Raw genomic sequence first — 25,300 nt, 5'->3', positions numbered from 1 at the left:
CTTTGGTTGCCCTGGGCACTGGCAACCGTAGATCCGGCCCTAGGTACACATAGACTTCTTCGCCACCACACCCATGGTCTTGCCATCTACTCTCAGAAGATGTCCAAAGGCAGCTGAGAGACTGCCACCATGTCCTGTGCAGAGGCAGAGCTAGAGCAAGGGAGGGTCATTTTGGGTTGCCCTATTGAGCACAAATGAGAAGGTGAAATGATGTCTTTGGCTGAAGAAGCTGGTTCTTATCACTAGCCACACCTTGCCGTCACTCCCCCGAGACAATCAAAAGCAATTAAAATAAAACTGAACTAGAGCAGGAGTTAACCGAGTCAAAAATAACACAGTACAAAGAGCAGGTGGGACAAAAGAATAAGGAAGTAGGCAGAACAGCTGTGTAGGTTATTGTGTAGGTGGCAACACGGGAGGACGATATAATTGTACTCTGTTGTCCCACCTCCTTTTAAAAACCCCATTCTGCAACTCCCACTTCCATTGTTCAGCCTGGAAACAAGCACACAGAAAAGACGGCAGGCTGCTTATTACTAAACCTCGGGCCAACTCTAAACTGATACTCCTGGCCCACAGCGGCTGCAGTTTGTAAGCAGCTGATGATTCCTTGCAGCTTTTCGATCAAATTTCCAAAGCTGATCCAGTCCCAGAACATGTGCAGAATTGTGCCGTGCAACCTGATACCAGCTCCACCCGGGACTTCTATTCAGATGTGCTTGTCATTCTATACAGGGTGCAGGTGAGAGGCTTTAAAATTGGAGCCTGAAACACTTTTTTCTTAAACATCCATCCTGATGTAGAGTTCTAGAGAGCGTAGGTTTGTCAGTTTTGGCAGGCAACCCCTAGGAGACACTGGGGGGGGGGGCAGAGACTCAGGGAATGGCATCCCACAACACATGTTTTGAATGAATGCTAGAGCATCCAGCAACACAGTGACGTCACTTCTGGTTACATGGCCAGAAATGACGTTATGACATTGCAAGATGCTGTTCTGCAGATTGCATTACCCCCCTCCCCTGCCGCCACTTGCTGGAGTGATGGAGGCACCCTGAAAATGGCAACTTTAGGAGAACTCAAAAACTTGCACACAGTTTTGTGCCATCTGGGTTGATCATAATAAAAAAGGTATCATGAAGCTTTTGTTTTTGAGATTTTGCTGTGGACCAGCATGGGTACCCGCAGCCTTCTGTACCTGGTATACAGACAGATCCAGTAGGGAAAGCAAACAGGAATTACTTTTATGAGTTTTCAATCATGAACGAAGTTTAAGTCACCTGAAAAACTACACTGCACAAATGTGGCCTGCAGCTGTACATTTTTTAAAAAAATATTGGAGTTGTAAGCCATCTTGAACTGCGAAGGAAAAATGGGGTACAAATATTTTAATAAAGTCAGGAAAGTGGTATAGAAGAACCTTAGATTACGCAACAGGCATGAAAAGTCTGCACAACAGGACTACAAACCATAGGGGACACCAGTTTCAAAGTTCATGCAAACCAGCCCTCTGTTATAGTGGTGGTGCATTCTCACAAAGGGTGTGCAGCTGAACCGCACTCTCTAGCTACACCGTCTGGGGACAACCTCCATTCCGATCACGGCCGGTCCACATGGATGAGCAGAAGTGGCACAGGAGGCAGCGTGGGAGAACAATTCAGATGTAAAAGCTCAACTGTCAACTAGTAGGGAAGGAACCCTTTCAAGGGCTTTGAAACGGAACCCTTTACAGGGAGCCCTTCCCCAGGCTCGTTGCAAGACTCACCGCAAACTTGTTATAGAGCTGGTAGGTGAGCAGCGGGTTTGGCAGCTCCCGAAAGTAGAGCTTGCAGAGAGAGCTGACGGAGTGGATATCCTGTAAGTAGACGTCCTTGGAAAGCTCGGGCACCCGCTCACTGTCAAACTCGTGCCTGGAGAAAAAAGAGGTGGAGGGGGATTATAAAAAAAGCACCACAGCCCACTGACCCTTCTCCTTACCTATTCAAGCCTGTCTTTCACGTCAGAATTTTTTTAAAGGAAGAGGACCCATCCCGCAACCCTTGCTCCAGATCAGAGCTTACCGCAAACGCTGGATGTTGGAGGAGACCCCGGAAAGGCGGTAAATGCCATCCACAATGCCGTGCTTCTCAATGAACTCTGAGCAGGAGCGCAGTACCTGGGGGACTGGAAAACCGATGTCATTTACTTATTCTTTACATTCTGCCTTTGTCACCAAGACTCCGGGCAGATGGCACAGTGAAAAGCAGTGCAGTCGGAGCAATATAACACACGCAATCGTCAGAGCGATAAAAGCAGATTACAAAATTAATGGGGAGCGCGCTTAAAAACAGTACACTACGAACAGAAAACGAGGATAATGCATACGAAGAATGCAACAAAACTTGATTTCAAAATTAATGAAACGGCACAACGGTGTAGTAATATATGCAACGGACAGCATAGTGAAGATTCGAGTCCAGGAGCACGTTAAAAACCAACAAGACCTCCTGGATATAAGCTTTTGAGAGTCAATGCTCCCTTCATCTTTGAGTTTCAACGCTGTGACTCCCCCTGAAAATCTTGTTGGTCTTTAAGGTGCTACCGGACTCAAATCTTGCTCTTCTACTGCAGTCCAACAGAGCTAACCACCTGAAACTAAAATTCCATGACCTTATTTCCCTTTAAACAAAAGCTCTCTAGAACAATTCTACTTTACACATTCGGTAGAATAATGATGATGGTTTTCCAAAGTTCTCCAAAACTTTTCGTATATGCTATCTCAGTATTTTTTAAAACAACAACCCTGTAAAGCGACCCAGAATTGCCACTCAGGTTGGGCCATTTCATGAACATTTTTATAATGATTGCTTTTTAATTTCTTTACTGGCGACATGCTATTCTCGTGGTTTCACTCCACCACAAGTAGTCCCAGTGTGACCCAGTGAAGAAGGGCATGGCTAGTCAGAGATCAAAGGAATGGGCACCTGTAATGCCGGAGAACCCATAGGGTAGGAAACTACATGTAGGCAGCTGGAGGGCTAGAACAGGGAGTTCTGGCAACAGGGCCCAAGCACTTTGCATGCTGCACCACAAAGGCAGTTTGCAAGAAGAGAGAACCACTGGCTTAATTTCAGCTGTGCTACAGCGCCACCCCTGATTCTGGACAAAAGATGTATTGCAGCTTCCACCAGGGCCCTTTTCACACTACATACCTGCTTCCAAAACATCGTGAAATGCAGCGCAAAAAACGCGGAAGATAGTGTCTTCTTGCGAGAGTTTTGCGCAATGTCACACAAAACTTGCGCGACGTCACGCAAAACACTCATGAGAAGGCACTATCTTCCGCGTTTTTTGCGCTGCATTTCGTGATGCTCTGGAAGCAGGTATGTAGTGTGAAAAGGGCCCAGGTGGACTTGGGGAGCCCATCTGGCCGAATACAAACATTTTATTTATTTATTTAGGGCATTTCCATGCTGCTGCTTCAGAAAGTCCTGGATGAGGCAGCTTACGATTAAAAACCACAACATAAAAAAACAAAGAGTCCAGTAGCACCTTTAAGACTAACCAACTTTATTGTAGCATAAGCTTTTGAGAATCACAGTTCCCTTCGTCAGATGCAAGAGAACTGTGATTCTCGAAAGCTTATGCTACAATAAAGTTGGTTAGTCTTAAAGGTGCTACTGGACTCTACTATTTTGCGACTACAGACTAACACGGCTAACTCCTCTGGATCTATAAAAAAACAAGCCAGCCAAGAAATGACCCATAAAACAGAAGTAGACCATTAAAATGCTAAAAGTAAAACCTCTAATAAAAAAACTGGGTAAAAAAGATGTGCTTTGGCTTGGTGGCAAAGAGAGAGTAAAGTGGGCAGGCACCAGGTAAACCCCAAGGGGGAGGGCATTCCTCAGATGGGTTCTTCAGGCTGCGCAAGAAAGAGTGTGGGCTATCCTGCTTACAGGCTGCTTAAAACCCTTCCTGCACTTCTCGTCCAGAGCAGCGGCCTAAGTGCCCTTATACATCCCACTTCCCCCAGCTCCACTGCTCTCTGAGGGGCCGCCAAGGGTGGGGGACACTCACCGTCGTTGCCAGCGTTCTTGAGGTGCTCGCCCAAGTCACAGCCGAAGACCCGCTCCCGGAGGATCCCCCGCTGTTTGAGGCGCTGCTTGCTGGGCCTTGACTTCATGAAGGTGCGAAGGAACCCAATCAGCTTGCCGTGCTTCTTCGACACTGAAAGAGGGCGCAGAGTCGGCACATGAGATCACCTCAGAACTCAGGACACTTCAGCAGAGGTTGTCACATTTAGCTGAGAGTTATCAGTAACCCTGAGATGAGAGATCGCACAGCAGAGACGAATACAAGTGTGGCGCAGTCTTTAGACTGTTGGCCTAGCAGTGAGGAGTTCAAACCCTCTCAGCCACGAAACCTGCTCGGTGACTTTAGGCCAGTCTTTCTTTCTCAGCCTAACCTACCTCATAGGGTTGTTGTGAGGATAAAACAGAGAAGGGAGAAGCCGTGTATGCTGCTGCCCTAAGCACCTTGCAGGAACAGTGGGACAAGAATATACTAGAAAACAATACTAGATACCTTTAAAGAGGGGTGAGACAGATTCAGGGAGGAGAGGTCCATCAGTGGTGACTAGCCATGATGACTGATGGGAGCCTTCAACTACAACTGGCAACCAGTGTGTTTGGAACAGAGCAAGATGAATTAGCCCCACGCACCCAAACTGATAACAAGAGGCAAGCAACCCCATGCTGCATCAATGGAAGCTACCTAGGTCACCTTCAAGGGCAGCCCCACATTTAGCGCCTGGCAGTAGTCTAGCTTGAAAATTACAGAAGCGTGGCTCCACTGTAGCAAGACCCACCCTTGTCTGGTGTGACACCTCTGTATTAAACACTAAAGGGCTCTTGGCAAAACCTGCCGCTGGAGAAGAACACATCAGATTAGATTGTCTCTCACCTGAGGTGGGAGAGAGGAGGCCATGGGTCCTGGAAATGCTGCAGCTCATCCCTTCGGCATCTATCAGGGAAGACACACATTCAGAAGAGAGCAACACAACAAATTCTGTCTCAGCTTTGACCATTTCCTTTCTCAGCTACTGACAAACGTCTGTATAGCGTTCACCTCCTTCAAACATTGTTCTTTTTCAGGGTTGTCTAGGTTCTCAATTAAGATCCTGTTCTCCAGTCCTGCTCTCTGTATTCCCTCCTGACAAGAGGTGAAACAGATGGTGATGAGCAAAGACAGGGCTTTTTCAGTGGTGGCACCTCCCCTTTGGAATGCCCTCCCCCTTGATGCTTGCCTGGCACCGATGTTATTGTCCTTTAAGCCATCAGGCCAAAATACCCTTTTTACTCAGGCACTGCAACCAAAGAATTCCATCTTTTGTTGTTGTTTTTAATGGTCTGCTTGTAGCCTTAGAACAGTTTATGAATATCATTCTAGACTGCAGAATGTTGTTTTGCACTGTTTTTACACCCCAGCTTGTTTTTCATACTGAGTTCAAATTCTATCCAACTGCATTGTTTATTAGATGTCTCATCCTGTTGATTTTATTGTCTTACACTGTGCAATCCGCCTTGAGTCTCAGTGAGAAAGACGTACTATAAATAACGTAAATACATAAAAATAAATAAATTCCTGCTGTTCCACAAAGCTTACTCTGAAACCTTGGACCAGCTGGTCTCTCTCAGCCTGACCTACCTGACAGGGTCTATTGTGAGAATAAAACTGGAGAGAAACAACAGAATCCACCCTGGACTTCTTGGACAAAGGCAGATTTAGGAGACTTAGCAACCACGGAGGTCTCAGGAGCACCAGACCAAGTGAAAAAATACTTTGGAGACAGACCATACTAAATGTGACTGGGAAATTGTGGATGACTTAACCTCGATATAGTGGCTTTAGAAGAAGCACACAGGTGCGAAACGGGATATTCTGAAGCTGGCAAGCCCGTTGCCACCTCCAGCTGGGAGTTTACAGTTAAAAAATTTTTTTTGACTCACCGGCCAAAATTGATTTATTCTTCACTGTGCGGTGTGAAATTTAGTTCTGTACTTCTGAACATAAAACTTCATTGTTGGATTGTAGTCCCTGTGATTTTTTTGGTTTTCATCGCTTCTGAGACCACCCCCCTCTTTGGATGCAGGTAGTAGTTAAGAGTGGCAGGACTCTAATCTGGAGAGCCAGGTTTGATTCCCCACTCCTCCACTTGAAGCCAGCTGGGTGACCTTGGGTCAGTCACAGCTCTTTCAGAGCTCTCTCTCAGCCCCACCCACCTCACAGGGTGATTGTTGTGGGAATAACAACATACTTTGTAAACCACTCTGAGTGGACGTTAAGTTGTCCTGAAGGGGATTAATATAAATCAAATGTTATTGTTATTGTTATTGTTATTAAAAGAGAGTTACCTGCTTTGATTCCTGATGCTGGGCGTTCGGAGAACAGCTCCACACACTCACTGGGGAAGAAACCCACCTGGAAAAGAAGTAGGCAAACCGGAGTTGCAACGTACTCAGGAAAATAAAAGAGAGACGAGAGCAGCTCATTTCCTGAGTGAACAAAACATGCCTTGCCAAAGAGCAAACCCCTCAAATCCTGCTCCAGCGTAGGTCTGCTTCAGACACATGTGACAAGCAGACAACGTACAGCGTTACTAGGGTAGGTGAAAACAGATACGCTGCATACAGCCTTTATCACCTTTGCAATGAAGTGTTTATACTGGTTACTTATTTACTACACCCGGAACTGTGAAGGTCTGGAACCAGAATGGGGGTGGAAACTATGGGGATGGGGGGGAAAGGGGAGCGTTGGAGAAGGTAAGAGGCACCCCATCCAGACAGAGAAGCAGAAGCCACTGGGTGTTTTGTGCACGAAGGGACTGTATAATATAGTGGTGGCCCCAAAAAGGTCTTTCCTGAATCAGTGCTTCTATTTCCACAAAGTCCGACCTGGAATCCATGCTTCCCACGCCACCAGCTCCTGTCTTCCTTAGGGGGCATATCAATCACAGAGATGATGTCTCCAACCTATACCAAACAGATAATGATCATTTTTTTAAAAATAAAGAAGGTAGCAAATGGATAGCCAACACTGTGGATTTGCCATAAGGTGAAAGATGTGTACTTCACATGGAGGCTAAGCCGACCGTAGCATTCACACAATGCTTTTCCTATGTGTCAAAATGTTTCGGATACATGATCCGTCCAACAATCCAGCACTGTCATCTCCATATGACATAAGTCAAGTCACAAAGATGTACCGTTTACCCAGTTCACTCATTGTAAAATGTCATAATCACTGCAAAAAAAATGTAAAACCCCAAAGATTACATAATACTGCACCCAGACTATAAACATAGGCAGGCAATCTGTAAATGTAAAAAGATGTCTTAATTCAAAAGCCTGCTTGTGTAGTCCCAGCTGAAGTAATTTTTAATCTCCGTTTCTGCAGGATTCTGGCAAATCTTTCATCTCATAATGAGGGAAGCTTCTCTCCATGGAGTAGGGTTTCCAACCGCAAGGAGGGGCCTGGAGTGCTCCTGGAATTACAACCAGCCTATAGAGATCAGTTCCCCTTGAGGAAATGACAGCCTTGGAGGGCAAACTCTATGGTATACCATAGAGTCCAGGAGAAATGGAAAACTTAAGAATGAGATCACATCCCCACTGAGAGCTCCCTTCCCCAAATCCACTTTCCTTAGGCACTGCCCCCAAATTGCTAGGAATCTCCCATGCCAGAACTGGCAACTCTGCCAAGGAGGAATGAATGCGCGCATGCGTGTGCATGCATGCTTTATACATATACATGTAAATGTGTGTATACACACACACATATATATACATGGAGCCCCGTGGCGCAGAGTGGTAAGCTGCAGTACTGCAGCCCAAGCTCTGCTGGTGACCTGAGTTCGATCCTGGCGGAAGCTGGGTTCAGGTAGCCGGCTCAAGGCTGACTCAGCCTTCCATCCTTCCAAGGTCGTTAAAATGAGTACCCAGTTTCCTGGGGGTAAAGTGTAGATGACTGGGGAAGGTAATGGCAAACCACCCCGTAAAAAGTGCCAAGAAAACATCGTGATGCGACGTCCCCCCAGTGGGTCAGTAATGACTCGGTGCTTGCACAGGAGACTATCTTTACCTTTACACTTTACACACACCTTTACCTTTACACACACACACAATAAAATATATGTTTTTAAAAATCAAGAATTCACCTGATAGGCTGTGTAGGTAAATCCAAACCAAAGCTAAAATTCTTAGTGCTATTTATTTTCTCACATGGAGCAAGGGATATTGTAATCACCAACCGGATATGGATCAAACGAGTAATTCAAGTGATGAAGCGACACCCCACCAGCAGCACAAACCTAAGTAGAGATAGCCCTTCTAAGCAGAATCAGTCCTTGGGGAGGGAATTTTGAAGATACAGAGACTGAAAACTACTGGGTATTGCCCTGTTTCAGCTGGGACTGATAGCAGCAATTCTCTGTACCCCTAAGCAGCAACATCATTGCTAAGGGGGGAAAAAGGTCATTGTGTGGGAGAGCTAGGGCGCCAGGTGCCCACAAAGAAAACGTTATTCAGGGCAGCGTGCTCTGAGGGGTGGGACGCACCTCAAAGGAGAGCTCATCAGACGCTTGCGCCGTGTAGCGTTTGACAACATGAGCGGCTGCGATGGCGGGAACGTTGATAGAGGCTTCCTCATTCACCAGCAGGCGGTTGCCATGGTTATCGAGCTGAAATTAAATGGGGAGGGGTGGAGTACAACTGAACAGAACACCTTGCGGGTGTCATCTGGAGAGGGGCTAGTATCTGGGGAGGGTGGGGGAATGAAAGAGGACCCTTCCGGCTGGCATTATCTGCATGAGGTTGTCCCCTCTCTTCCTTGTACCTTTAACAGGTGGAAATTCAACAGGTGACTTGAAAAGCAAAAGGGAATCTCCAGGGCATTCCCGAGAATCTCAGTTTGACCCACTGGTAGTAATAATGCCACTCATTTCATATAGCTTAATGCCTCAGCAGCCCTGTAAAGCAGGCCAGTATCTCTATTTTCCTACTGCAGATGGAGTGGAAAGAATTGCGATTTGTTTAAGGCTAACTTGTGAGTAGATGAGGTTTGAACCTCTGCTTTAAAAATAAAAAAGGATAGGAAGACTGCAGCTGCCTGACGTTTCCCCTGCCTGTTCATTTTCACCTCCAAAACCTCCCTCCCCAAGTTGCTTTTTCATCTGAGAGGAAGGGTGAAAGAGACAGAGAAGATAGCAGGACTTCCAATAACCCAACGGCTTTTTCCCCACTAAGCTACACTTTGCCTCAGATTGTTTAAGTTTTTAAAAAACCTGTGGAGGGAAATCTCAGAACGATATGTGTGTAACGTGAGGCTCAACCACTCTTATAGAGCAGGTCTTTCATATATAGTAACATGGACATTAAATCTGCACCGTTTCTGAAAGCCCAATCCAATGAGTGACATCAGATTTCAAGGAGAAACTGGGGAGGATCGTGGGAAGGGCTCTGACAGACGAGTCATCAGTTAAAAGGCTGATATGCAACAGGCTCCACCGCAAAACCCACCCTTGGATCACACTCTGTTTCTCACCTCCATCCAGGTCAGGACCGGCCCACAGTTGATGTTGCTATCCACAATGGCCGACAGTTTTTCTAGGTACTGCGTAAGCACGGGCATCAGCAACTGGTGTGAGAGAGAGGCAAAAAAAACCCATGGAGTTATTGGCTTGGCCTCTCCTGGGTTCAGAAGCCCAGGGTATCTGAGATCAGCCAGTAGAAAAGAGCAAGAGTCCAGTAGCACCTATAAGACTAACAAAATTTGTGGTAGGATATGAGCTTTTGTGAGCTGCAGCTCACTTCTTCAGATATCTGAAGATAACAGATCTTCTTCAGATAAATAAAAGTCCAGTAGCACCTTTAAGACTAACCAATTTTATTGTAGCATAAGCTTTCGAGAATCAAGTTCTCTTCGTCAGATGCATGGTACAGAAACTGGTCAAATATTTAAATCTGCACCGTTTCTGAAAGCCCAATCCCATATGAATATGCTGTACCATGCATCTGACGAAGAGAACTTGATTCTCGAAAGCTTATGCTACAATAAAATTGGTTAGTCTTAAAGGTGCTACTGGACTCTTTTTTATTTTGCTACCACAGACTAACACGGCTAACTCCTCTGCATCTTCAGATAAAGTGAGCTGTGGTTCACGAAAGCTCATACCTTACCACAAATTTTATTAGTCTTTTAGGTGTTACTGTGTTACTGGACTCTGCTCTTTTCTACTGCTACAGACAGAATAACACGGCTACCCGTCGAGATCTGCCAGTCAAGGTGCATAGCAGAGACTTTCAAACATTGACATAGTGGGTGTCAAGAAATTATTCCACCTCTGATGGCATCCAGCCTGCAATATTCGCTCAATACTCTACAGACTTCCTTCCACCAAGTCTTCCCTCAGCCAAAAAAAGACTTCCCTCCCAAAGAGAAATACTTTCTCCACTGGAAGCAGAACTTTTTCTTTGCTAAAGGGACACTTAGCAGACAGTGTCATAAGCCGTAGACAAGAGCAAGAGTCCAGTAGCACCTAAAAGACTGACAAAATTTGTGGTAGGATATGAGTGTTTGTGAGTCACTGTTCACTTCTTCGAGTGTTATAAGATCCAACTCAAAAGAAGGGAGTTGTGAGAGCCAGCCCCTTGTCTTAGGGGAAGACAGCACAGGCTTTACAGCAAACGGCTATTACATCGTTTATTTATTTTCTCACCATTTTTAGGCCACGCTTCTACAAGCTGCCCTCGATGGCTGCTCCACTGATCCCAACAATCAAGAACGAACACCAGTTTTCGCACTCTGATTCTGGGGCCAATCAAAACACATCTGAGGAGGGTGTCAAGAGCAAAGCTGGTGTTTCGGACTAGCTGCCTACACTTTCTGAGGAAGACCCATTCCTCATTTTTATTTTAAAGAGAGAATCTCTCTACATGAGACCACTTAAATGAGGGTGCTCAAGTGTAGGGAGACACAATGTTAGTTGGCAAGTGTAGTTTAAAGGTTCTATCAATTTCACCTCTCTACAGGAGGGTAGTTTAAAAAGACAGAGCCAGCAGAGATGGCTCCTTAGAGGGCTTGTTAATTTCATTTTGGCCTCCTGGAAGGAGAGGTGAAATTGACAGAGCCTTTGAGGAAGGCAAAGATGAAATTAACAAACCTTCTAAGGAGCGATCTCTGTCGGCTCTGTCTTTTTAAACTACCCTTCTGTAGAGAGGTGAAATTGACAGAGCCTTTGGCTCTTTTTAAAACTACACTTCCCAGTGAACTTTGCATCTCCCTACACTCGAGCATCCTCGTGTAAGAGGTCTCGCGAAGAGAGACTCAGAGAAAGAAAGTAAAGGGAAGCTCAACGGCAATCGCATACTACACTGTGGTCAAGCAAGACTGGGCAATGTGTCCAGCATCCATGGGAAGTCCCTGTTCTTTTTCAGGTCAAGCTACAACCTTATGGGTTGGATCCAGCCAGCTTTTTCACTTCATCTCACTCAACTCCCTCCTCCAGCGCCCGTCCCACATGCCTTTTGTCAAAACAGATCCTACGTTTCTCAGCAAAGCTCTTTGGGGTGGCCAAAGAGGACCACTCCTTTTCTCATCTGCAAAAACAACCCTGGCTGCAACCAACCCTAGCCCTGTTTTGCCTTCTGTATTCCCAAGTCAGTGCTGAAAGAAAAGCAGAGAATCCCTGTAACCCCCCCCCTTTCCCTAGCAGTCATCTATCTGGGCAAGCAGCTTGGGAGCGGGGGGAGCTGTTTAGGTCAAAGTGCCTAAGAAGCAAGAGCTAAGCTGTGCTCCCTCTCCCCTTTGATAATACTTGCAGGTCTCCCAGTGCAGTTTTTTAAAAAGATGCTTGTGGACAGATCACACCATCTCCAGGTGTCTCACCTCATTCAGCCCAGTGTTGTGCAAACAAGGAGGGAAAGCTATACACCCGGGTTGCATCACCTAATGTCTTAATGCTTGCCCATGCATGCTGAAAACCAAATCCTACACAGGGCAGCGACTCTGTGGTGAGCTTGGCCATGTGCAAAAAGACCCAAGTCTTTAAAAAAGTGGGGGGGGGGGATGCTTTCCGTGTGCTTTTGGAACCAGGCCTGGCATGGTAAGGATCTTGGCAGGTAGACAAAACATGCCTCCGACCCAAGGCAAAATGCAATTGGGGCAGGGGAACTTGCAAGGCAATGTCCCCCTGCCTCATCAAGACCTGACATGGTTTGCAGATGGTCACCTCCGGGTTAGCACGCATGTGGCTGAAGGGAGGCAACTCGGGAAGCTGGGAGAAACGCCTGTCAAAGATGCAGCAGTGCAGGTGGGCATCCAGGGTGCGGAATTCCTCATAGCTGCGATGCACCTGCCAGCTCTTCCCCTGTGGGAAGAAAGGCAGCATGAAAAACAAGCAGGTGGTCGGTCCCCTATGGCGGCAACTCCAAGTTTTGTTCATTTTTCTCAATCCAATTGGACCTGCTGCGTTTCTGCAATAGGAAATACCCTACGTTTCAAGCTCTCACATAGGAGAAAAAAAGGAAATATAAAGAGTCTTTTTTACTATCGTTTACTGAAATTGTAACTCAACTGACACTTGAAGGAAACCAAGTTCTTCCCTCCATAACCTTAACAAGACATATGGGGTATATCTACAGCGTATACCATTTTATATCAGTTTAATAGCCGTGGTTTTTCCCAAGGAACCCTGAGAATTACAGTTTAGTGGACACGTTGAGACTTCTCCAGCAGAGATCCTGAACATAATCCATTCCAGATTTACGGATCCCAGAGTCTCCTGAGAAGATGGAATGACCACTACACTGATCTAACAGCTGAATTTTAAGCAGTATTAGAATTGCTTAAAACCTTTGAGATCCAATGCGGTGTTGAGGCCAGAGTTCAAATTCTGCTCACCACTGGCTGACTTTGGGCCAGTCACTACCTTTCAGAGCAACCTACTCCCCCCCCCCCACCAATGGTTGCTGTGAAGATAAAATGGAGGGAGAAGAACCACTTCTACTGTCCTGAGATGTTTGGGGTGGAAGAGTGGAATAAAACTCAAAATATGTAACACCCTTAGGCTTTGATGATCTGCAAATTAATCACTTGGTAAACTGCTATTAAATCAGCTGACAACTCTCTTCAAGAGAAGCGGCAAAACCAGTAAAACAAACCTGGTTCTGCCAAATAATATTGGGGGAGGGGGGGTTCTCACCTGGCAGGTGACTTGGATGGCAAAAAGCAACTCCCCCTCTTCTAAGTTGCTGAGGTTCTCGTTCTGCTCGGGTGCAAGCTGAAGCTGTGGAGAAACACAGAAAATAAAGATCTTTCCCTAGCCTGCTTCAGGAACCCAGTTGTCCCAGCTACCCATTCCTCAACCCCTATATCCTTGGGCAGAAAGGGAAGGAGACATACCTGGATGTTTCCAAAGTCCACTGCCTCATAGTGGAAATGGGCACATTCAGTCAGCTTGGGGAAGTGACCCCGTGTGATGGAAAGCCTACGAAGAAAGACAGGGGTACAATCCAGGAAATGGGACACAGCATTATTCTGAGGCAGAATCCCACCCAGGAGTCAAATGTTCCGTCAAAATATGGAACGGTAGCCCCCAAACCCTTGCTACTCAGCGCCACAAAACCAACTGCACTACCCTAGACCGAACAGGATTCCTTTCCGCCATCCCTCACTGCCCTTTTAGCCCTATGACTTGTTCTAGACCCCCAGAAGGAGCACCCAATTCTCTCAGCTGGCTTAAGTCTCACGCTCCCACTGAAGCCTCTCACGGACAACTACCTCACCCTTACCTTACACCTTTGCTCACGCACACCACATTGTTTTTCTGACTGAAAAGGACCCTGTGAGCTGCTGTTTGCCCCCTCAGGGAAATGGACATGTAGCCCTTCAGTATTCGTACACTTCTTCAACGGGGCAAAAAGTGGTTGCCGAGGCCCTTTCAGGTTGGGAAAACAGTGTGGGAGGGGAAGGCTTAAGCCCCTTCCTCCCCAGTGTCGCAGTCTTGATCTGAATTAGGCCCACACGAGCCTGAGGGACAAGCTACAAGTGACGAATGACACTTGCACGGCAAGTGAATTGAGTGGAGGGCAAGTGAACAGGAAGAAATACACTTGCCGTTCAAGTGTCATTCGTCACTTGTAGCTTGGCCCTTAGAACTGAGTTCCCAGTGGCAGAACTCCCAGTGGGCGTCTGACTGAAAGCCTTCCTGGCCTTCCTGAGGGAATCAGGCTTCATGCTGGGTCCTAAACGGTGGTTACCACACCGGCATCTCTGGATAGGACTGCCTAGCCATGGAAGAGATGGGCTAGCACCAATCCACAGCCACATGAAATCGACCCCACCCTGAAAGTGCAAACCTCCAGAGAAGACTGCAGTCTGTCCTCCTTCTTCCACCCACCCCAGTAGTTTAGGGTTGCCAGCTGACCGGAGAAAAATTGGCCCAATCTGTTCTTCTGCCTTTGAAATCACTTGGGAAAGCTCTTCCCGGCATGGAGGAAAATATGGTCACCTGCTCAGGGCTTTTTTTCTGGGAAAAGAGGTGGTGGAACTCAGTGGGTTGCCCTTGGAGAAAATGGTCACATGGCTGGTGGCCCCGCCTCCTGATCTCCAGACAGAGGGGAGTTTAGATTGCTCTCTGCACCAATCCAGCGGTGCGAAGGGCAATCTCAACTCCCCTCTGTCTGGAGATCAGGGGGCGGGGCCACCAGCCATGTGACCATTTTCAAGAGGTTCCGGAACTCCGTTCCCCCGCGTTCCCCCTGAAAAAAAGCCCTGCACCTGCTAATAGTTGAAGATGAAGTTCAAGTTAAAGGCACAGCTGTAAGAGATGCCTCAAAAGTTAGCAACTCTCAATAAGCTCTCCGGCCATCTCCAGCCTCTGTCCATTCCATGTGTTTTACCTCTTGGTTGGCTTTCCCTTGACATTGTTGGTTGCATTCCCCAAAGAGCGCACCTGCCCCTCTCCAGAGGTATCAATGCTGTCCGTGCTCCGGGCCTGTATAATGAAAACAAGCAAGGCATGGAGAATGTTGTTGAGCAGAGACCTAGCATGGTGCAGTGGTTACAGGGCTGGGTTAGGACCTGGGGTCAAATGTCACCTTTTAGCCATCAAATCTCACTGTATAACGGGAAGACAGCCACTCTCTCTCAGCCTAATCTACTGCACAAGTATGATGCAAGGATAAAAGGGAATGAACTGTGTATTCTGAGCTCATTGGAGGAATCTCCCTCCCTCCCTCTGTGGTAGCCCCCACCTTATGGAACGGCCTGCCTGAGGAAGTCAGGGAAGCTCCCACTCCCCTGGCATTCCACAAACTATGCAAAACTGAATTATTCAGGATGGCTTTCTATCCAGATTCAGGGCTGTGTCATAAGAAATAGCTCAAAGAGATGCGTTGGTGTGGACAGGGACTACAGGCTAGGTTACTGGGTACTGTCTGCTGATGTAGATCTGCTCCTTCTAGGGAGTTTCCATGTTGCTAAATATGCCGTGTAAATTAGTTACACTTTGTTTCAGAAAGAGTTTATCTCTGTCCTCGGCTTTATGCTTGTTTCAAAGTTTCTGCTACCGTTCCCAATTGTATCTGCTCACTGAATGCCCTAACTGTTGTTTATTATTGAATTTTGCTCAGTGAATGGCCTGGCTGTTGATTATATTGTATTTTATTGCACTGTGTAATCTGCCTTGGATCTCACTGAGAAAGGTGGAAGAAGAAGAAGATGATGATGATGATGATCATGCTTACTACAACTACCCTCCAACTTCTTTGTCTATGCAGTTTCCACGATTCCCAGAATTGCCTTTGGATGGTCAAAGTAGTACCTCTCCTCCCTTTATCACCAGCAGGACACTTGGTTGGATCCAACTCATATTTTCTGGATACTGCTTCAAGTCCTCAGAAAACTTTTTTGTGCCAGACAGCCGGAGCTTGAATTGCCAGCAAAACCCAAACATGATCTAAGAGGATAAGCGCATGACTCAAAAACAAAGCACCGGCTCACAACCTTTAAGTACTGGTTTTTCACTTGGAGGCTGCCACTGTCTCATCTTCTTCCCAGAAGGCCAAACGTGCAACCTGATACGAGATCCACCCAGTCCTACTTTATCTACAAAAATCAGCCAGAATTCTATACAAGATGCTGACAAGAGGCCTTGAGATCAGGGCCTGAAACATCACCTTTTCTTACCCCCCTCCCTTTTTAACATTCAGCCCGATGAAGCATTCTGTGGAACCTGAAAGCCTGCACAATGTTTTTCTGTCACTTTGGTTCTAATTCAAGGGGTAACATGGTTTTTTATTTGTTGGTTTGCTTTGCTCCTGAAAAAATACCCCTCAGGTAGCTGGGGCCACAGCCAAACACTCCAGTTGATCTGGGATATAATGGCTCACTCAAACACTGACTTTTGGTGAAGCGATGTGTTTGCAGTTAGACAGGGTAGATTTTAGATGTTCTGGGCCAATCTTACATGTCTTGCGAACTGGAGGCTGCACAGAGAAATGCAGATGAACTAGAACCTGCTGCGAACTTCAAATGTTACGCATTTCAAGTCCATCTTTACCTTCCCTTTGCAACCCATTGGACAGGCATGTCAGCCAGAAAACTGAACACTCATTCATTACCCTGACTGCTTTCCTGCCCCATGCTTCAGGTGGGTTGGCTACCTTTCAGTTTTTTTAAATATATGGGCATTCATTCAGTTACATGTTCATTTATCTTCCTTTTCCTTTCACGTTTTTTTAAAAAAACTGGAATCAGTTTTTAAAACCAGAAAAACTGCTTTGGAGAGGGACAGAAGCCTATTAGTGATTCTAGCAATTCACAGCTAATCAGCACTGCCTTCAACAGCTTCTGCTACAAAATGGGAAAAGTGAGTTTACCCACATTCAGTCTGGGGAGAAGACGCTATGTGCGACTAGACTTACTAGTTAGCGGTTTCATGTTTTAACACCATTTTTATCATGTGCTTTTAAGCTTGCAACAGTTACATTCATTTTAAGCCGCTCTGCGTTTTAAATTTTTATGCTCTGGTTGAGATTTTTAATTCTGGGCTTAGATTAACAGCTTTTAATGTTTTATGTTTGTATTGTGTTTTATTTTGTAAGCAACCTGGGCCAGGTTCCCTGGAGAAGTAGCATAGATATTTTCTAGTTATTTACTATTATGTTTATTATGTCATGTCAAATGGCTTATGATTTGTTTCAACATTGTTTCAACTCTGTACCAGATTTCTGCTTCTGCAATCTATACCCTATTGTATTGCAGAGGTCATTTCATAGAAAAAGAGCTGCAGGAACTCATTAGCATAACTCATTAGCATATGCCACATCCCTTGCCGTCACCAGAAGTGTGCCATTGGCATAACTGATTTGCATATGCCACACCCCCTGACATCACCTATCCTGGCTGTTTTGGACCCAATCCTGGCCATTCAGAGTTGAAATTGGGCCCAAAATGGCAAAAAGGGGCTGAAAATGGCTGAAAAGGGGCCCCAAATGGTCAGGATCGGGCCGCTGCTGAGTGGGAAAGTGATCCACCACCCATCAGAGGCCCGATCTGGGCTGTTTCGGCCCCAATCCAGGCTGAAATGGGCCCAAAATGGCCGAGAGTCAGGTGGGCAGGGCTACCTGACATGTGACCTCTTTGGGGAACTGCCGGAACTGCGTTCCGGTGCCTTCCCCCTCGAAATGAGCCCTGTTGTATTGTATTGTTTATTGAATGTCCCAGCTTTTGATCTTATTGAATCCACCTTGTGTGATCTGCCCTCGTGCAATCCACCTTGCGTCTCAGTGAGAAAGGGGGACTATAAATAACATAAATAACAAGTAATAATTTAAAGTTTAAGAACCACTGGTCTTGAAATCTTCTGCCAGGCATCCAGTTTTCTATGTCGGGGGAATTATTCTCCGTGGGGAAACATGCGAGGCACAACCTACAGTCTGAATGTGCGTTCATTGGCCAGATGCAGAAAGGAGTCTTTATTGCCATCCTTGTTCGGGGCCATGGAGACAGAGATTCCGACCCAAAGCTACTGAGCTGGATACATGATTACCTGCCTGTAACTCACAGTCAAGTACAATGCACTTTGAGAGAGGCAATCTCTGGATCAGGTCAAAATGAAGGCAATATGAGTTTTGGCAGGGTCTAATCCACTTTCTAGCCTCTTGGATTACTGGGGTGTTCTGTTCTGAGGTTAGCACACCCTGGTGCTCTCAATAAACAGTAGAAGGAGCTGCAGATTTCTCCTCAAGGTTTCTAAGAAAGGAGAAAATAGATTTTCTGTTTGAATGATGTCAAAAGTCATTTCTCTCTCTCTTTTGGACCAAGGGACTAAGGTAGCTATTTTCCAGGTGTCTGAGAACCCCTTGGTTGCTTGCTCACAAGGAGGAGATCCAGAAAATGAGCTTCGCTTCTGACACATGGTTGGATTCATACTAACAGTGAAATCCTAAGCGGAGTTACTCCAGTCTAAGCCCAACTGACTTCAATGGGCTAAGGCTGGAGTAACTCTGCTTAGGATTTCACTGTAAGTGAGCATTTTCCACTGACCCCCCCTTTCCTGTTGCCAACCCCTCCACATGTCATTTTTCAAGGTCCTCTATTCCCCAAGGGCAGCATTTTAGTGGGCTGCAGTTGGAGGGGGGCAGGAACAGTGTGTTTTGTCAATGGAACATTTAGACTGGATCTAAACCTTAATGTGCAAAAATTCTTTAAAGTTTTGTGTAAACGGAAGTCAAGTTCCTAAACCTTGTGAACTTGTCTAAAAGTCAAATACTTGCAGACTGCCTCTGCTAAGCTCTTAAGACCTCAAAGATTCTAGATGGGGATTCTAGGATTCAAGAAGCCGTGCTTCCTTTAGCATTTAGGCAGCTTCCTAACTTTCCCCCTCAAATTTAATTCAAGTCTCCATCTTTCTGCCCCTTTAGATCTATTATGCACATGTATGCTTGAAACAAAAGCTGTCTGTCATTCAGAAAAGACAACATGAGAGCCCTACATTTTGCAGCCAGAACAAAGCATGGAAACGAAGTGGTTAGGATACTCTGGCGCTAGCCGGAAAGAGGAAATTTGGAACACGCGTTGTCCAAAACGCTCCAACTTAATAGCATATGAAAATATGTCTATATTTAGAATAATGGGTTCCAATAACAATTTCTGTCTGCATCTTTCTTTTTTTTTAAGAACACAGTTCTGCGCCTGATCACAAGACTCTATTGCTCCTCTCTACTGCTCGAGATGTCCATTCATTCATCAATGAACCGAAGCAAGTCTTGTATTCATGATCAAATTTCAACATCGCCAGGGAACCAGAAAGACGAAATCCATTGCTCTACTTGGAAAATGAGCTACCACAGAGAGGTTCCCCCCACCCTTTAAGTCCCAATCTCGCACAAATAGATGATACCACTTCTTTACCTTCCAGCTGTCCTTTCCTCTATGCCCCCCCCTACAATTAACAGCAAAAGATGGAGAATACTGCCATTTCCAGAAATGAACCACAATGCCTGATTTCTTCCTCCCTGCAGCATGCATTTCATCAAAATACCTCTGACTTAGCAGCACACTTAATATCGAAATTTGCTCTGTTGGCAGTTTCTGAACCTTTGCAATATCTCTGACTTCAAGGCAGCCTTTGATCACACACAGCCAAAAAAACCCAAAAACTCTTAACACTGAATCCTGCCCAAGTTCAATACCCAGCTTTTCCAGATAAAAAGGACCCCATGTTATGAGGCTAGGAAAGAACTGCACTCAATCAGAACAGATTGTATTAGGCTAGACGGGCCAGGAGTTTCACCCAGCACAAAGCTGCTTGTTTTGTGTGTTACAAATTCCAAAGCACATGTGGGTGTTGACAGACAAATGTTGCTACTGTCCAAAAACTCAAGAGACATAACAGTGAATGGGGAGCCGCTATCGCTATCAACCTTCATTTCCAAATCTCCAAATAGCTGAGGGATATTTTCAAGCATTCACAAAAATGTACCTGCAACCATCAATATTAACCAAATGTTGGACGTTCCCTATACCACCAGGAAAGACATCACATCTTACAAAGGAGATTTGTTCATAAAAACCCATGTGACTAATCATTAGAAAGGTGCACCAGAATTATTTGGTTGTTTTAGGTGCTGAATGGTCCACTCCTGAGGTTATCAAAATTGTTTGGGTACTTGAACACCACCTAGAAAACTGAAATGTTGCCTAAGGCCCGCCTGTTATGATAAAATAAGGGACAGTCTGAAGGAGTCTGAAATTGGGGCATTGTAAATCTCACTGATAAAGTGGTAACATAAAGCATAGCCTGAAATGGTTCAAGTACTTCCACCCTGCTCAGAAAGCTGAAATTCCATGCAACTATTGACAAAGACACACTGATTTCCAGGAAAAAAATGTGCAAAAAGCATCTTTCAAAATTTAAAAGGGGAAAAGCCACAAACAAAGGAAATAGCTATGGTTGTCCCACATTACCCAATGAGATGAAAATCTGGCACCAAAGACATCCATTATAGGAAAGTATAAAGGGGAACCTTTTGGTGCTTTATAACATAGAGTTGCCCTGACCTGTATAGCCCAGGTGAGCCTCATCTCATCAGATCTCAGAAGCTAAGCAAGGTCGACCTTGGTTAGTAATTGGATGGGAGACCTCCAACGAAGACCAGGGTTGCAGAGGCAGGCAATGGTAAACCACCTCTGATAGTTTCTTACCATGAAAACCCCACCAGGGGTTGCCATAAGTCAACTCTGACTTGAGAGCACCACATACACACACACACACACACACACACACAAACCCCATAGAGTTTTTGTCATAGCAGAAGCTAGTATAGCATGATAAGCTATGCAAATGGGGTCATGGGAGTTCTGTTCCCCCTCCACTAGTCAGCCTTGATTTGAGAAACTTGCAGAACACAAGCTCTGTATGCAAATAAATATCTTACAAAAATTGAGTCAAGCTCTGTGTGCAAATAAATATCTTACAAAAATTGAGTTGTTCATACCTATTATGGTTGCCTTGATTTGGGAAACTTGCAGAATTCAAGCTCTGTATGAAAATATCTTACACAAATTGAGTTGTTCATTCCTATTACAGTTGCTCCCAGTTGTTCTTGGGCCCGTCTCTCTTCCCCTCCTGCTGTTGTTTATCCCCACCTAATAAAAACCGTGTCTGAGAACCAGCACAGTATAGTGGTTAACCCATCAGACCAGGATGGGGGACACCCAGGTTCAAATCCCCACTTGGCCATTATTTATTTGCAGGGGGGGGCTGTGGTGCAGTTTGACATGCCGGTCTCCTATTCGATCCTTGGCACCTCCAGTTCAAAGGATCACTGAAGAGGTGATGGGAAAGACCTCTGTCTGACAGCCCGGGGAACTGCTGCCAATCTGAGCGGCCAGCACAGGCCTTGATTTACCAAGTATAAAGCGGCTTCGTGTGTATCCATATCCCGTTTTTTTCTTTCTCAAAGCTGCTTAAGTATCAAAACTCAAAAACATTCTGTCCAGATTGAAATACCACACGGGTTGTAAAAGAGGAGAGATCCAGCATCCGGAGAATTCACCATAACATCTCATGAGCCTCTAGACCACCCAGGGGACGAACAATCAGACATTGTCCAGGGCTCATTTACATCTTTCTGCTGTGCACTACTTCCTGAACTGCTGTTAAGTGAGGAACCCATCTCACTCGCTCTGGCAAACTCTTCCGAAGTGCCAGTGCGGCAACAGAAAAAGTCCAACCCGGCCAAAGCAGATCTCACCCTTCACAGGTAGTGATCATGAATTAAACCTTGGCAGACAACCAAAGTTGTTACAAATGTGGGGGAAAGTGGTCTTGAAGATAAAAACGTCCTGGTTTTTAAGGTTTAAAAACAGTACCCTGAATTGGATTCAGGGAGAAACTGGGCAGTCAATGTAACAATCAAAGAATTGAGGAGGGGGGGCACATGCACGCAACACTTGGCCCCGCTATCACTAGCTCTTCATGTTCTGAACCAGTCGTAGCTTCTGCACTGTCTCCAAGGGCAGACCCCTGTTGAACACATGATGTTTCTATAATGTGGATTAGCATGGCTAGGCAAGTTGGGTCCAAAGAGGGAGATCGTTTCTGTGCAAAATGTTTCTGGGGGAAAAAGCTCCCTACCTGACCTTGGCTCAGTCACACACACACACACACACTCTTTCTGTCTAGACCACTTTACAAGTGTGTTAGGAAGACAAAATGGGAGGGGGAGCAATTATGCCACCGTGAGCTCCCTGGGGGTAAAGGTAGGTAGAAAATAAGTTCATTTGCATTTCTGGGTTATTATCATTGTCGTTTCAGGAGCCAATGTGAAACATGACTTTCTTCTTATAAATTCACATGTCTCAATGATATTTAAAGGAAAAAAACTCACTCGTTTTAAAAATATGACCTCATGACCATGCAAAGCCAGGAGACTAAGCGAAGAAAACTATGCTACTAGCAAAATGAAAGAACAACTGCAATGACCACCAAGGAGACAAAGATGTTTAAAGAGCCAGTGAAGTGTAGCGGTCAGAGTATCGGACGAAGGTCTGTGAGAACCAGATTCGAATCCCTACTCTGGCACTGAAGCTCACTGCATGACCAGTCACGCACGCTCAGCCTAATCTACCTCGCAAGGTTGTTGTGAAGATAGGAGAGGAAAATGATATAAGCCACTTTTGTTCCCCATTGGGGAGAAAAGTGGGATATAAATGAAGTAAATAAATAAATACTATTCCAATTAAAAGCTAGATTTTTTGATAGAAAGGAAGGAAGGAGGTTTGCAAGAGAGAGAGATCTCCTTATGGTGTATACACTCATCCTCCTCTCATCCTTTGTGGACAGATCTAGTAGGTTTTCATATTGGATTGCAGCCACACTAAATTTTACGGTAACGGAAGGAGAGGTGCAATTTCTGCTCATTTCCACCCCTTCTGCTGTAAACTTCCATTTGGCCCCTTCTTGCCATTCCTGTTCCCCAGAAGCACCATTTTTGGAACATCCCGGGGCCACTGCCGGAAGGAGGGAAGCAAGAAAGTTTCTGTTCTGCTGAATGAAAGGCCTTCTATTACTGGAAAATTTCATCTGGTTCCAACCCATTGCCAGAAACCTGCCAATTATTTGACCCAAGGCGACGGCAGGACGAAAGCGTGTCTACCACACGAAACAAAGCTGCTCTCCCACCCTTTCTCTTTAAAACAAGATACTGTGCATCTCCTCTGAGGATCAGCCAGAAAGCTGCTTTGAGCTGTACAAACCATCTGGGAAAGGAGAACTTTGTGAAACAGCATTTTGTACACAAAACCTGATGGGGTCAAGGCTTTCTCCCTCTTCCACCTTGGGCTGGGTGCTTCTAACCCACCTGATGACAGAAGCCCGACAGCTCTGCACTCAAATTACAGCAGGAAATGCCTGTCCAAATTCAGTATGACTTGTAAACGTCATCCTAGATGATGAAGCACAAGTGGGGGGGGGGGGTCTGCTCTTAATCCTGCCTGAACTCTCCATCAAGACTCTTTGCTGCTTGCTTCCTGACTTGGCTTTTGACCCCTGTCCTGGTTATCCAGCCATCCTGTCCTGATATGCTCTAGTACCCCAACAGCTGAGGCTGTATGAAGCACAGAACAGTCACTACCTACAGAAAGATGATTTGCGGTGCAATCCTGTGTAGAGGTACTCCAGTCTAAACTTACAGAAATCAATGCATTTAGACTGGGGTAGCACTGCACAGGATGGTTCCAGATGGGTAGCTGTATTGGTCTGTAGTAGAAGAGCAAGTTCGGAGTCCAGTTGTTCCTTAGAGACTAACCAGATTCTAGTTGAAGAGCAATATCCGGGTCTAGTAGCACCTTAAGGACCACCTAGATGTCCAAGATATGAGCTTCCAAGAGTCAAAGCTCCTTTCATCAGGGAGCTCTGACTCTCTGATCCTGGAATTCAGGTTGGTCTTTATGGTGCTACTGGACCGGATCTTGTGTTTTGACTGCTGGCCAACACGGCAACCTACCTGAAACTAGATTCTAGTTTCTAAACTGCAACTGGTCTCAAATCTTGCTCTTCTGCTGCATAGGATCACACTGTTAGAAGAGCAGTGGGGATCTTCTAATTACAATGGAGAAGGCAGAACCCCCCTCCATGATTCCGGAGGTGGGGGATACTGGTCCCTTTTCTCCTCCATTGCTCTTTAGTGTAGAGGAATTCGAGGACTGAGCCAGGGTGCTGATGCGTTTCTGAGGCAGCAAAGGGTTTTGTTCCCCCGATCTCTTGAGTTGCAGGATTTAGCAGGCGCTAATCCCAAACCAGGAAAAAAAAGAATTGTATAAAGGAGGAACCAGGAAAGAGGAACAGGAACTCAAGAGACCCGATTCCCCATGTGTGCGCTTTTTCCCCAGTCCAAGATTTTGGATCGGTTGGACAAGGAGGAAAATGATGGGGGGGAGGCGGAAGGGGGGAGGGCAGTCGGGCCATGCCGTCCATCTCCCCCTCCCCACTACGGACCAGGCAGGGGCGGGGTTTCGTCGCTGGGGCGCCCGGCCCGGGTTTCGATGGTAACAGGTGCATGCCACGGGGAAAGCGCGCAGCCCGAGGGCGCCACCCCGCCCGATCCTGCCTCTCCCCGCTCCCCAGACCCCTCCCCGCACCCCCGTCGCCACCGCCGCCCCGATCCCCGACGCACTCACCACCATGGCGGCAGCCCGAGCCAGTCCCGGGCCGAGCGGGGACAATAGGGGAGGGACGCCCGACGCCGCTGCCGCCGCCGCCACCCGCGCCTCTCCGGCCCGGCCCCTTCCAGGCTGGCCCGGCCCCTTCCCTCCGCCTCTCGCTCCTCTCCCAGCCAGCCAGCCAGCGAGCCGATGGGGCCGGCGGAGGAGGGGGAGCGGCGGCTGGTTGGCTGGCGGGGGCGGGCGGGCGCGGAGGAGGAGGGCGTGGGGCCGCGGCGAGCGGGGGCGAGCGAGGCAGGGCACAAAAGGGGGGCGCCCGGGGGTCGGGGATCGGGCAGGCCGCCCCTGCCCCTTCCTCCCCCCGCCCGAGTGGGCGCTGATGGCACCGAAGGGGGTTGCAAAAAATCCCCCCCCCGGGCCTGGAACAAAGGGGCACCCGGCGCGGCAGCTGGAAGGGAGCGCACAAAGAAGCTTCTGTTAGCGCAGCCGGCCATCTCGCCAGCCCCAACCCCCCCCCCCCCGGCAGCAATTGATGATTCCCCCCCAGCCATTTATTATATAGGGGCTCTCCCTCTCCCCCCCCCGCTTTCTCTCT

The 25,300-nt window shown here is 46.7% G+C and overlaps 1 protein-coding gene across 1 annotated transcript in view; it reads right to left on the bottom strand.

Moving 5' to 3' along the window:
- Nucleotides 1–24,764, bottom strand: part of ARHGAP33 (Rho GTPase activating protein 33) — a 40,852-nt gene extending 16,088 nt beyond the window's left edge. Inside the window, exons 1-13 of the mRNA XM_054998660.1 lie at nucleotides 24,724–24,764; nucleotides 14,937–15,031; nucleotides 13,438–13,522; nucleotides 13,238–13,321; nucleotides 12,266–12,403; nucleotides 9,580–9,672; nucleotides 8,594–8,716; nucleotides 6,933–7,010; nucleotides 6,393–6,459; nucleotides 4,942–5,001; nucleotides 4,057–4,206; nucleotides 2,058–2,160; nucleotides 1,763–1,907 (exon numbers count right to left, since the gene is read on the bottom strand). Coding sequence (XP_054854635.1) covers nucleotides 1,763–1,907; nucleotides 2,058–2,160; nucleotides 4,057–4,206; nucleotides 4,942–5,001; nucleotides 6,393–6,459; nucleotides 6,933–7,010; nucleotides 8,594–8,716; nucleotides 9,580–9,672; nucleotides 12,266–12,403; nucleotides 13,238–13,321; nucleotides 13,438–13,522; nucleotides 14,937–15,031; nucleotides 24,724–24,729 — 1,227 coding nt within the window. The 5' untranslated portion in view covers nucleotides 24,730–24,764. The remainder of the gene's footprint in view (nucleotides 1–1,762; nucleotides 1,908–2,057; nucleotides 2,161–4,056; nucleotides 4,207–4,941; nucleotides 5,002–6,392; nucleotides 6,460–6,932; nucleotides 7,011–8,593; nucleotides 8,717–9,579; nucleotides 9,673–12,265; nucleotides 12,404–13,237; nucleotides 13,322–13,437; nucleotides 13,523–14,936; nucleotides 15,032–24,723) is intronic.
- Nucleotides 24,765–25,300: the final 536 nt, after the last annotated feature.

The sequence above is a fragment of the Eublepharis macularius genome, chromosome 15, assembly GCF_028583425.1.
Source record: "Eublepharis macularius isolate TG4126 chromosome 15, MPM_Emac_v1.0, whole genome shotgun sequence".
Classification (NCBI taxonomy): domain Eukaryota; kingdom Metazoa; phylum Chordata; class Lepidosauria; order Squamata; family Eublepharidae; genus Eublepharis; species Eublepharis macularius.
Note: the sequence above shows the minus strand (reverse complement) of the source record. Positions and strands in the feature narration are given on the sequence as shown.